At 42.0% G+C, this 12,516-nt stretch overlaps 1 protein-coding gene across 5 annotated transcripts in view; it reads right to left on the reverse strand.

Annotated features, from left to right (window-relative positions):
- KDM4B (lysine demethylase 4B) overlaps positions 1-4,761 on the reverse strand; it is a 71,977-nt gene extending 67,216 nt beyond the window's left edge. For all 5 annotated transcript variants that reach the window (XM_031557159.1, XM_031557158.1, XM_031557155.1 and 2 more), the window contains exons 1-4: positions 4,599-4,761; positions 2,648-2,823; positions 1,299-1,413; positions 126-319 (exon numbers count right to left, since the gene is read on the reverse strand). In XM_031557159.1, coding sequence (XP_031413019.1) covers positions 126-319; positions 1,299-1,413; positions 2,648-2,823; positions 4,599-4,739 — 626 coding nt within the window. In that variant the 5' untranslated portion in view covers positions 4,740-4,761. The remainder of the gene's footprint in view (positions 1-125; positions 320-1,298; positions 1,414-2,647; positions 2,824-4,598) is intronic.
- Positions 4,762-12,516: the final 7,755 nt, after the last annotated feature.

Here is a 12,516-nt window from a genome sequence, read left to right on the forward strand (position 1 = left end):
GGGGGGAAGTGAGTGAGAGATTTGGTAGGCCTGATGGAATTAGGTGTGAAAAAAAGGACTTTACATGGTCTCTAAGTACAACAAGGCAATGGTATGCAGCTACTGCCTATCAGGATATCACTTACCAGGATTTTGGCTCTCCAAAATGCAAGTAGTTGATACTGTAGAGATCCATGTCTTCTGTATGCCAAGCAAACGTTGTCTTCCACATCCCAAAATAGAGGTAGGGAGTGTTTACACCTTCTATAATAATACCACACTCATGTTCCACCATGTCTAACAGGGTGTTCAGATTGCCAATATTCCATTCTTCCACATCCTATAATTCAAAGTAAATGTTTTGTACTAGAGCACATCAGGACTTGGTACAGCACAGCAACAGCCTACAGCTTCCTTTTGGTGCCTTACCATGTGGATATCCTAGTGCTATTCTGAAGGTCCATTTATTTGCATTAATTTAATTCTACCTTTTTCCAGAAGCTTTACCATTAACTTTCATCAATAATCATGAAAAGGATGCATTACTATTACTTTTGGTAAAGGGGTTGATTACTAGCTTCTCACTAACTGTGTTCTCTGAAGAGGCACTTTAACTCTGTGGTACTCTACCATTCATTAACTGATCTATTAATAAATATGAGATAAACTAAGGATAAAATATGCTTCTCTCAGTGACATTCCATTCCGATGTTCTTCACCTGATGAGTATGTATAAGCAGATCAGAACCACTAGACTGAAATGTGGCCTATGGGGCAGAGGCCTCTACATGAGCTCAGTGCTTCAGATAAAGAATAGGGAAGCTGGTTTAGTAATTACCAGTATTTATCAGAAAGAAAAAAAAAAAAAAGCAATAATAGGAAGTGTTCTAAAACTGGCTATTGGTTTTCTCTACTTCAATAAAGAATAGAAAAAAAACTGATAAAAATCTTTAACCTTGCAATTGTCTACAGAGTATTACTATCTCCAAAAGCAAACCACCTCCTTTCATATCCCTTCTCTGGTGTGCTTAACATGCAGGTAAGTAGCTAATATGTATGCAAGCAATCCCAGCTCCATGCTGCTTTCTGGAGTAACTGCTAGAAAGCGAAACAAACTGCTTGATCTTTAAACTTTCTATATCAAACTAAAAACAAAACAAAACAAACAAAACAAAAAAAACAGGCAGGAGAGAAAGAACTGAAGAAAGGTAGCAGCTGTAAATGGAGATGAAAAGAAGTGCAGAGTGCCTTCGAAGCAAATTCTAAATCACTGTTCCCTAATAGGTTCAGCAAAAGCATTAATGAGGAGTCTCACTTACTGTGTCATACAGAGAGCCACTGATATCAGCCCCATAAATTGGTGAGACAAAAGTGAGATTCTTCCAGTACTTGCGCTCCAAGTCTTCAAAATCTTGATGGCGTGGTGTACAATATCTGAGAAGAACACAGAAGAGGTAAGGCTGCAAGAAGCCCTACAGCACTCTCACTGCAGACAGACAAATGGCTGACAAGAAGAGTGCATTTCTCAGCACTGTGGACACCTGCTAACACTCCTACTAGTCAGCATCAGAAGAAACTATAGTTTAGGCAGCAGATTATATACAGCAATCAGTAAAATTGTACATGCTTTTATCGTATCTTCCACTTCATTATCTCAAGGCAATGTACAAATAATCAGCAAATTATCTAATTTACTGATTTACACTTACATTGTATGAAAGTGTAAAAAATTCAGTAAGAAAAAAAAGGCAAAGAAAAAAATAAATGGGATTAAAATTATGTTGCAATGCATGTACAGCAAAGCACAAAACACAAGCGTTTTTGTTTCCAGTCCTGCAACCTATGCTTTTAAACCTCTTCTCTCTTCATCTCCTATTGCCCATGAAGATAAGTTAACATTCAAAGCAGACACACTCAAGAGGTTGCTGAAGATGTATTACATTTTTAATTCCATTCAAATTCATCACATTTACTGCCTTTTAAATCTTTCTACAAAACCTCTTAGTGCATACTGACAAACAGGATGAGCACTTATGTGAAGCATCAAATCCTCATCCTAGCAACGCATGAGATGAAGTTATTAGTTTGCTGAACACAGGTAAAGCACTCTTATAGGCTGTGTTAGCAATATTTCAAATATTTCAAAGTTGACTGCATGTTGTCAGTAACGCTTGAGTTAAAACTTGAAATATTCCAGACTCTGGGAAAATGACTCTAGAAGAATGATGCAACCGCAGCTTGTATCGGTCAGCTTGTCCCAGTTAACTGAAGTGGTTTGCAACATTCCCAGGCTCTTCAGAAGACATTCAGACACTCATGTTTGTACCTGAGCACTGAAACATATTTTCCAGAATAACAATTAACAGACTGGGAGCTCTCCTTGGAGTCTTAAGCCATTGTTTTCAGGCATAGCCTTAGTCAGATGCTGACTTCAAAGAATCTTTCTATACCAACTTTGAGAAAAGGATCAAAGATGCACACCAAAAGCCATGAAGTTATCTACTGGTTTGAAATTCTGGAGGTCAATTATCAAGAAAACGTTGTTTCCTTCAAAATGCTTCCTATTTAACATGGCTGGTTGTATTTTCTTTCCAGCTTATTGTCAGAAGGACAGACTTACTGCACTACTCTTCCTCTCACAATGTAAGCACACTTAACACTGACATACTTCTCACTATTAGCCAGACGCCGGTACTCTCCCACAGTCATGGGTTTCTTCTGTATATTGTACTGGGTGAATAATCCTGACTGGCCAGTAACCACCTGCTGAATGGGAGCTGGGATAACCATATCATCTATGTCATCATAGGTTTTTCGGGGCTTCCACTCCTTGGGAGGAATCACCTGGAAATAAAAACACCAAGATCTTCAAAAAAGGCAAACAATTCCCACTGAGTTAAACAAGTTTAAACAGAAGGTATTTCATCCCGCTGCTATATGTTACCTGATAACAGCAGCATCTCAAATAACCAACAAATTCTTCCACATCAGTCTACATTACTACTCCATCTAGAAGACCAGAAACATTAAAGGGGGAGGATGTTGTTTTTGCTTTGTTTGTTTTTTAAACTAGGAAGGCTCACAATCACAAATTATATCATAGAATCATGGCAAGGTTTGGATTGGAAGGGAACCTGAAAGACCACCAGTCCCAAAGCATGTCATGTGCAGGGATACCTTCTACTAGATCCTGTTCCATTATTCCTGTGGGTGTTTCTGGATTACAGAGACACATCTGTGAACATCCAGTGTGCAAGTGAAATGAATATATATAATATAGATTATATTATATATTATATAGACATGAAAATATATATATATTAAAATAAAAAATAAAATCTACAGTCTAATTTGGTGGAAGAATTTACCAAAACAAAAACACAAAAAACCCACCCAAAACATTATGGGAATGTGAAGTCAGTGATTTTTGAAGCCATGGCTCCTTTAGGATATGATGAGCTTTACTGCTATAACATGGCTCTAATTGGTAGCTGCAATAAATTCAACACAGAAATTAACTTGAAATGCTGAGATTTACTCCTACGGGAAGTCATTTCTCTATAACACCAACAACTTTTATTAAAATACCTCAGCCAATCCACGAAACATAATTGCCAGTACACTTGAGTGGACAAGGAAACATTTCACAGACAGCCTTTTATCAATATTTTGCTCTACTTATGACTGAAATAAAAACAGTAATTGACCTTTTTTAAAAGAAATCACTATTATTTCACACCTAAAAGCTTTACTTCTCTGTTGTGCTTTATTACATTCTGCTAAATACCACGTTTAACAACTACTTTGTCAGAACAAATGCTCTCTCAGCTATGGAGCAACATGACACTACCACAGAAACAATCCTTCTAGACAGTTAGCTGTTTTTCTTTCCCAAGCAGCATGTCATATGCTTCATATGTCACGTACTGAGATTTTAAAGTATCACATGAAGTGTTCTCATAACGTTTCATCGGCTTCAATGTAAAGACATGGATAGGAAGGAAGGCTGGAAAGAGGTTTCAGAGCTTGCTGCAAGGTTTTCAGGCGCTTTTGGGGAACACACACCTACGTGACACATTTACAGGTCTAGATTCAAGTTAGCACAAGGTAGTTGCTTAGGGCATAAAAAAAGCTAATAGTGAGAAGTCTGCACCTATACATATAGATGTGACTTCAGACCCCCTTCCCTATCCACTCCTAAGCAGACCTAGAAAAAAAAAAAACAAAAACCTATCTTTTACCCAACAATCTGAGGAAGCTAAAAACCTCACAGCTCCTTGAGGACCTTGGCCACCATCGTCGGTATTTTCAGCAATAGACTTGGGACACAGCAGTACCCTTAACCCATCTCTGAGAATGTTTTTGTTTCCCCAATGGGGGTCAGAAATATACATACTTTAACTAAACACTTATTCCACTCTTGTGAAAAGCCCATAACATCTTTGCCTCTATTTTATTGATAAATCAAAATGCAGAGATTGGAAATACAACTTTAAAAAACTTGACTACACAAAAGAACACTACGTCTGAGTGACACCACTGCTCAGGTGCCTTGGCAAAAGAGCCTCAGGAAGGCATTCTTCAGAAAGCTTTTAACTCCCAGAACTGGGTGAACTCACCTTGGCAAGCCCTGCTCGGTGAGCTCCTTGTGATTCAATGTAAGCAACGTATTTCCCAAAGTCCCGAAACTCCTCAAGAGTGGGACGAAAGGTCATAATCTTACAGCCAGGGTTCTGTGGACTTGGGTTTTCAGACCCCATATTTTCAGGAGGATGGCAGTACCTAAGCAGTGAAAACAAAACAGGAGGAAAAAAAAGAATAATTAATCATTATTTTCTTTCTACATGCTTTAATGAATTTCATAGAAAGGTAGCAATATTTGGGATTTCTCTCTCCTCCCACTCTCCAAGTAAGTATTTATAAGCAGAAAACTCTAACATGCATATGAAGGATTTCTGATCAAAAACCCAATATGTCTATTTGTTTGCAGGGATCTAAGAAGAGTGAAGTATCAGCAAACTTCACAAGGTTTTCTCGCATTTCACTACTGTTTTCTGTCTAGGCATTCAAAGCTGCAATATGTGACAGAACTCATTTCTAAAACAGCTGCCATCACAGTGCTGACTTCTCACTTCCATACAGGAGAATGCCACACTAATGTGAGTGTATTTATAATTGTGTAACCAAACCTACACTTGAGCAGACCAGAGGAAATGACTGCGTTAGGAATACGACAGGAACACCAGTATCACTTGAGAGTTCAACTACTGCCTAAATATATCTCATAGACTTAACGCTGACCCCTTCCATTCATCATCTGAAACTGTGCCTCACCAGAACAGCAGACAAGAACAACAAACTCCTCCCTACCTTCAGCATATGTCAGTGCACGCATGGAACTAGCTGTCCCTCAAAGCTTCCCATCTGAACACTTTTATATTTAGATTCAACAAAAATAAAAAAAATAACTCACAAGCTCTGGAAAATGTATTATCCACTATTTCCTCTGTTGTTTTTTTTTCCCCATGCTAGGCTACATAAAACATTACAACAGGATCTTTTTTAAAATGTGATGTCATTACACGTTGTTTGCATTTACACAAAGAAAATTAAGTGCCAGGCAATTCATTAAAAAAAAAAAAGTGTAACTTCAAAGTGCCTTTCAATATGAAAAGCCAAATTGTTCAATTACTTCAAAATTGAAAAAAAGAACCCGAAGCAACTCAGGATGAAATCACCATTCTGAAAACAGGTTTTCATAGGGCTATCCTAGAAACTTAGAATGCAAACAGTAAGTTTCAGTGGCAGTTCAGTTGCAGCAGCTCCAGTCGGAGTGGATCCAGCGCAGCAGGGGGGCACGGCGGGGCTTTCCCCAGGAGCAGCCACACTCAAAATCAACTGCCAGCATCACAAGTGGGGTTGAATTTAAATCGACTTCGACCTAATGAAAAAGTATTCCAGATCCTACTAAAAGTACTCTTTGTGTTAGCAAAAAGAGAGACGGGCTGCCATATCGTGGCTTTAAATCAGTGAGCAGGGAACACATCTATTTCTCCAGAGCTCATCCCGCAATTACCAAAAACAGCACAGACACAGCACCCAGCTCTCCAGAGACACTAAGGTTTCCTTTACGATTCTAATGGGGTAAAACACTTTTCCTTTCAGAGCCAAATGAACCCATTTGTCTTGGTAGGCAATGGGGCGATCATGAGCCAGCAGCGTGCCTTGTGGCCAAGGCAGCCAATGGCTCCCTGTAGCACATTGCACAGAGGGAGCCAGCAGGCAGGGAGCTTCTCCTCCCCTCTGCTCCGGGGAAGGGCAGCTGGAGCACGGACCCAGCGCTGGGCTGCCCAGATCCAGGCAGACAGGGAACGGCTGCAGAGACGGTGGGGGCCTGAAGCACCTCCTGATGGGGACGGGCTGAGAGCCCTGGGGCTGTTCACCCGGGGAAGGGAAGGTGGGAGGGATCCGATCAGTGCTGATCAATATGTGAAGGGCGGGGGTCAGGAGGATGGGGCCGGGCTCTGCTCTGTGCTGCTCAGCGCCGGGACGAGGGGCACCGCGCACAGACTGGAGCCCGGGGAGTTCCATGTGGGCGTGAGGAAGAACTTCTGTGCTGTGAGGGTGGCACAGGGAGGTGGGGTCTCCTTCCTGGAGATGTTCTGATCGCCCTGGGTGCTCTTCTGTGCAGCTGCTGTAGGGAACTGCTTTGAGGGGCTCCAGAGTCCCCTTCCTGACCACTACAGTTCTGCAGGGGTTGGAATCAAAACCTTTCTAGGCAAAACCCTTCACTCCTCACCTCAAGAGCCAGGAACAACCACATTTCTAGCAGAAATCACAGTCCTCTGTTCCCTTGAATCATAGAATCCTTAGAGTTGGAAGGGAATTCTGAAGGCCACCTAGTCCAACTCCCCTGCAATGAACAGGAACACCACAGCTCCATCAGGTTGCCCAGGGCCTGACCCAGCCTCACCTTGAAAGCCTCCAGGGATGGGGTACCATCCACACCACTAGGCAATCCATTCTAGCACCTCACCACCCTCGCTGTGTAAGACTTTTTTTCCTTATATCTAAGCTGAATCTACACTCCTTGAGCTTGAAGCTATTTCCCCTTCTTCTATCACCACAGACCCTGTTAAAGAGTCAGTCCTATTCTTTCCTGTAGCTCCCCTTTAGATACTGAAAAGCCACTATCAGGTCACCTCAGAGCCTTCTCTTCTCCAGACTGAACAACTCCAGCTCTCAGCTCTCAGCCTGACCTCAAGGACAGGTGTTCCATTCCATGGATCATTTTTGTGGCCCTCTTCTGGACACGCTCTAACAGCTCCACATCTTTCCTGTAGTGAGAACTCCATATCTGGATGCAGTACTCCAGGTGAGGCCTCACCAGCACAGAGTAGAGGGGCAAGCTCTACCAATCACTTCCATCTTCAGTGCAGCCCTGCCTGAAGAAATTCCCAATCCTGCCATACAGAAAGGATTTTGCTACACTTTGTGGTCTATATTTTAGAAAAAGAAACATCTAATGCATTTGTGCACAAGCAATTTAGTACACAAGTGTTTTACAGAAACATAAAAATAGGAACCAGCACCTCCTATCCCTGATGGAAGGCCTCTTGGTCAACTGGCACCCAGCTCAGGGCAGCCATAATTAATTGTGCGTTATTGAAGAAAGCACTGTCCACAAGGAAATACAGAAGAAAAGTGAGCACTGGAGACGTGGGACATGTAGAGATGCCATCCCCAAATCTGTGTTCAAATGCAGTCGCACTGAAAACACTTCTGCTATTTTTAAAGCAGGAGCAGAAGTGCCACAGGCACTGGCGCAGCCGGGCCGGTGTGTCTGGCCCAGAGAGAAAAACCCAAGCTCCTTCCTGAGCAGAACCTGCGCCAATGCCATCTGCTTCATGGATGCCTTTCAGTATTTGCAGTGTTACCCACAGTCAGGAACAGAAAAAAGGGGGAAATAAATAAATAAAATAAAGAACTGAGTGCCAACAGAGAGCACAAAACACGTGCTGCAACGGGCAATGCTCTGGCAGCAGCATCACACCCTGCCGCAGGAAAAAGAACCACAACCATCAAAATTAAGCTGAACAAACAAGGTGGCTGGGCATGGCTAGAAGAGAGAGGAAGTTTCGCAGCAGTACCAACCTGGATAGCCACCAAGCCCCCATCAGTGGCCATTTGTTCTTCTCCTCTGCCAAATGCCGTGGTACCACAGAACGCGATGAGCGGGGAGTTGACGCAGCGCAGTGACAAGGGTAGGACTCCTACGGCAGCAAGGCAAAGCCACCTCACTGAGCCACAGTCCCATCAGGAGACAAAAAGCATTTCAATCCTCTGAACCACTTAAGAAAAAACTTAAGTGATAAAACTTCTTCAGAAGGCACAGTTATAACAAGTTCCCCTCCTAGAACACAGTCCCTATTCCCAAACAGCAGAGCTGTTATCACCTGCATAAGCTGGAGTTTGTACATGCCCCAAAACAAACTGAGGGTGACTGGAGTTCTGCAGCCAAATTGCTCTTTTATTACAGAACGCTGAACCTACTGATTCTCAACCTAATCAGTGCAGACAACAAACTTTGGTACACTTGTAGTACCAGTAAATCTGCTGTTACCAGCTGAGAAGTTCTACAACTTCAGTACACTATGTAAGAGCAGGGAATTATGCAGCCTTGTAGGAAACCATCTAAGATAAACACTCCAAAACAAGGCAGGAAAAGTTCCAGATATTGAGGGGGGGAAAAAATAAAAAACACACACACACACATATATATATATATATATATATATATATCTCAGCAGCTTGCTCAATGTCTTCTCTGGGTAAGGCAGAATTTCAACAAATTAGCTGCTTAGAATACTGCTCTAATTAATATGTTTCTATTTTGCCAACATACAATCAAAAACTTGGTTGCTTTTTTTTTTTGGCACAAGGTGCTAATAGGTTCAGCATGGAGTGGGTGTGACACACTGACCCAGATTCTGAGCTTAGGAGCAGCTGCACCACCAGGAACTGATCTCCAGGAAGAGATGGAGCAGAAGGCAGAGTAGGAAAGCAGCTGAGCAGCAGCACTTCAACAAGAACATCCATCCTCAGCTGCACTGTAAGTAACTTTACATGGTCATTTTCACACAGAGAAGGGAAAAAAAGAAATAGACTCCAAGCACACACTTCACATCTATTTTGAAATTGTGACTCAAAGGAGTGAAAGTTTAGAACCTAAATTTGAGCAGAGCTGGGAAGAAAAAAAGGTACTTTAAGGCAGTGTTCGACAATTCAATCTGTCCTAGCTCAAGCTCAGTTCTCCCCTCTCAAAGCTGCAAATCCAAACCTTAACTCACACCATAGCCAAAGCAGCACTGCTCGTTTTGCCAACACAGAACTGGAAACAAATGTGGCAAACTTCAATCACATAAACCGCTTATCCACAACAGCAAACCACAGAGGTCCACCAAAACCTTCCCCACTGCTCTGAACACTCATCAGAAACTGTAAAGGAACATCAGAATTCCTCAGGAAAGCACCTGAACACCCCAACTTCCAACGTCCTCTTCTCAGGCTGGATTTCAAATACAGTATTTTTGCCAAATGGCTTAGGAAACAACCGAACAATCTTATGCATTTCAAGAAATTCTTTTGAAACAGAAAGGAAGCTAAGCATGAAAAAGTAAATGAAGACTGCAAGCCATTTCTGCCCTGGTTGAGGCATACAAAGACTAAAGATCTTATACAAAATAACAGAAAGTAATGCACAAGTAGCACAAATCCATTCTCCTGTGCCAGCAGCCATTCAGTAAGAATGTAATGGAGGAACTCTTAAGGTATGAAAGAAAACAGTTCGCTGAATGAAACAGAAATACTTTAATAATTAAGCCATGGTAGTTAGTGACTATACCCATAACCTATGACAAGGACATACTCAGTCCAAAAGAAAGCTAAAAACATTGCTAAGTAGTGATCTATTTACTGAAAAACATAGAAAAGGGAAAAAATAACCCTCATGCCACAATGACTTCATACAGATAATACCATCACAATGTTCATATTGCCAAACAATACCTCCATACAATGACAACACTATTGCCAATATTCTCCAATAGCCAGAGGTTTCAGCGTGCCATCAGCGACAAACCAACCTTTGATTCCTACACAGATGACAAACAATCATTTCAAGCAGCGCCTTGCACAGTCACGGAGTATGCTGACGGCATCCAAATCCACAGATCCCTTGCTGGCAGTGACATATTCTACCATCATCCATCTTTGAAGTTAACAGATGCTGTATGGCAAGTAACACTGCATACAGCACAGTGCACGGCCAGTCACAGGCCCTGCACATCCATTTCAACAGCACAAAATATCATAAAGTGAGTCAGAAGGAATGAGAAATCTCTAGTATGTACTTCTCTATGTTGCCTGGAAGAAATTAAAAGTTTTTAATTTGCCTAACTGCAAAGAGATTTTCACGATGTGTTATGCGATATCTAGGTAAGCAACAAGTCAGTGCTGTTATTTCTAAGCACGAACTTTCCTGCTCATCAAAACAAGATGTAAATTCTGAACATTAACTATACTTATTGAATGACAACAGACTGTTTATTGTATTAGAGCTGGGCACTCCGAAAGAAAACAAAAATACATCACTTGATAAGCATACAAAGAAATATACAGCCAACATGCTCACCCAGTGGGGCCGGACAAACTGGTTTTCCCAACCCATATAAAATTTCTTGATTCCTGTTACATAAAACCAACTCCAAGTTGCCCACATTTGAGAATTTACAAAGTCCACTGTCTGCAGATCTGTAAAGCAAATCCTTCTGCTTCATCTTATAAATGGCAAGGCCAATTGTATCACTGGAAGTAGTTGTCAGTACGTTTTGCTCTAACAGTAGCCAAGTTCCAAACACCAAGGAGCAGTTTGGGGTAATTGTCTGCCTGAGACCAACAATCAGCGCTGTCTACAGCAAATAAGTGCTATTTTCCCTGAAAGAGTCTTTTGTTATCAACTTCTCACCAAAAGCTGATGAAACTTCTTACACATGTGAAGTCTTTAAGTATAAATATATGCTACTTAATACAGTTAATACTTAAACATATGTCAAACTTGGAACAGCAGATCTGCACAAAAGCTCTTTTATTTCACCCGCATGTTCTAATCTGCTGCAACTAATTTCTGGCATACAAGACCATGCCCATGCTGCTCTCACTAGGTTGGTTATGTGAACTATCTCCTTTCAGGGAACTAAAAAGAAGAATTAACAACTCATTACTGAGGACTGGACAAGACATTCCTGGCAATGGAAGTTTCAGTGTATCATCCACAAACAGTTGCCCTGCAGCAAAGAAGCAAGCGGTACCACCTACATACACTGCGCACAGGAGCAACTCCCACCACTTCTAAGATGAAAATAACAGATCTCTTCCGGCTCTGTAAGAGCCCTGTCTCCCTGTCTCAACCTTCTCTATTTATTACAGGGGAAGTGGAGAACTAGGATCTTACTGTCACAGAACCAATTACCCACACGTACTCCAGCAGTCGTTTCATGTAATTGCTGAAAGATAACTGTAAGTTTTAAACTCTAATCCTAAGAGCCCCAGTGATTGCAGTGCTTCTAACAGAACAGTAGAAATACAAGGAAATAAGCATAAACCTCAAAAACAGAGATGTCCCTAAGAAAGAAGTGATTTACTATGTGTGAAGAGAGAAAAAAAAGAAATCATTGTTAGGTTTCCAAGGGACAGAGTTCCTGAAAACTCACTTCTTCTGGTTAAAGGAAAGTAACTATAGAAAGGTCTAACTTGCTGTAACACAATGGGTTACTTATGTTGCCCAGCCAAAAAGAACCTGGTCACACACCAAAACCCAGTATTTTTGGTCTCAGGAATGCAAGAACACTTGGTATCCCTGAGAAGCACCCATTCCCTACCTCAGCTTTCCTAAAGAGGTAGGGAAGTTAGAGAGCATACATAAAAGTAGACCTGAGCTGGAATTTAACCCTGCAAAACAAATCAGTTTAAAGGAGTTTTGCTACAATATATCCAGCTCCAACACAGCCATCAGTCCCATCTTACAGAACCAAAGGCAGTATAGAAGGAAAACCTCAGTGCCACCTTCAGATAATTTCCTGAACGGTTTCACCTTTCACTGCATACATCACAAAAGAACAGAACCTCACACCTCACCCAGGTTCTATCTATTTCTTAAAGAGAAAATTAAACATACGGCAGCCATGCAGCCAAGGGCCGGGGGAGGTCAGCAGTGTGACAGCAGCAGAGCGGCCCATGGCGCTGCTTCGTGCCGCTGCGCGAGAGGGAGGAGGAACGGAGCGCAGCGATGCCGGCGGGGATGGCCGCGCATCAACACGGGCGTATTTACACCGAGAGGGGAGGAAAGCCCGCTTTCGGCCCCAGAATTTGACAGTCTCTAGAAGTTAAATGAATTATTGGAAAGATAAAAATAAAACACGCGGCGTCGCGCCGCAGCTCTCCGCTGCCCGCCGGGCTCCGCACGCACCGCCCCACCAT

Source organism: Meleagris gallopavo, chromosome 30 (assembly GCF_000146605.3).
Source record: "Meleagris gallopavo isolate NT-WF06-2002-E0010 breed Aviagen turkey brand Nicholas breeding stock chromosome 30, Turkey_5.1, whole genome shotgun sequence".
Classification (NCBI taxonomy): Eukaryota; Metazoa; Chordata; class Aves; order Galliformes; family Phasianidae; genus Meleagris; species Meleagris gallopavo.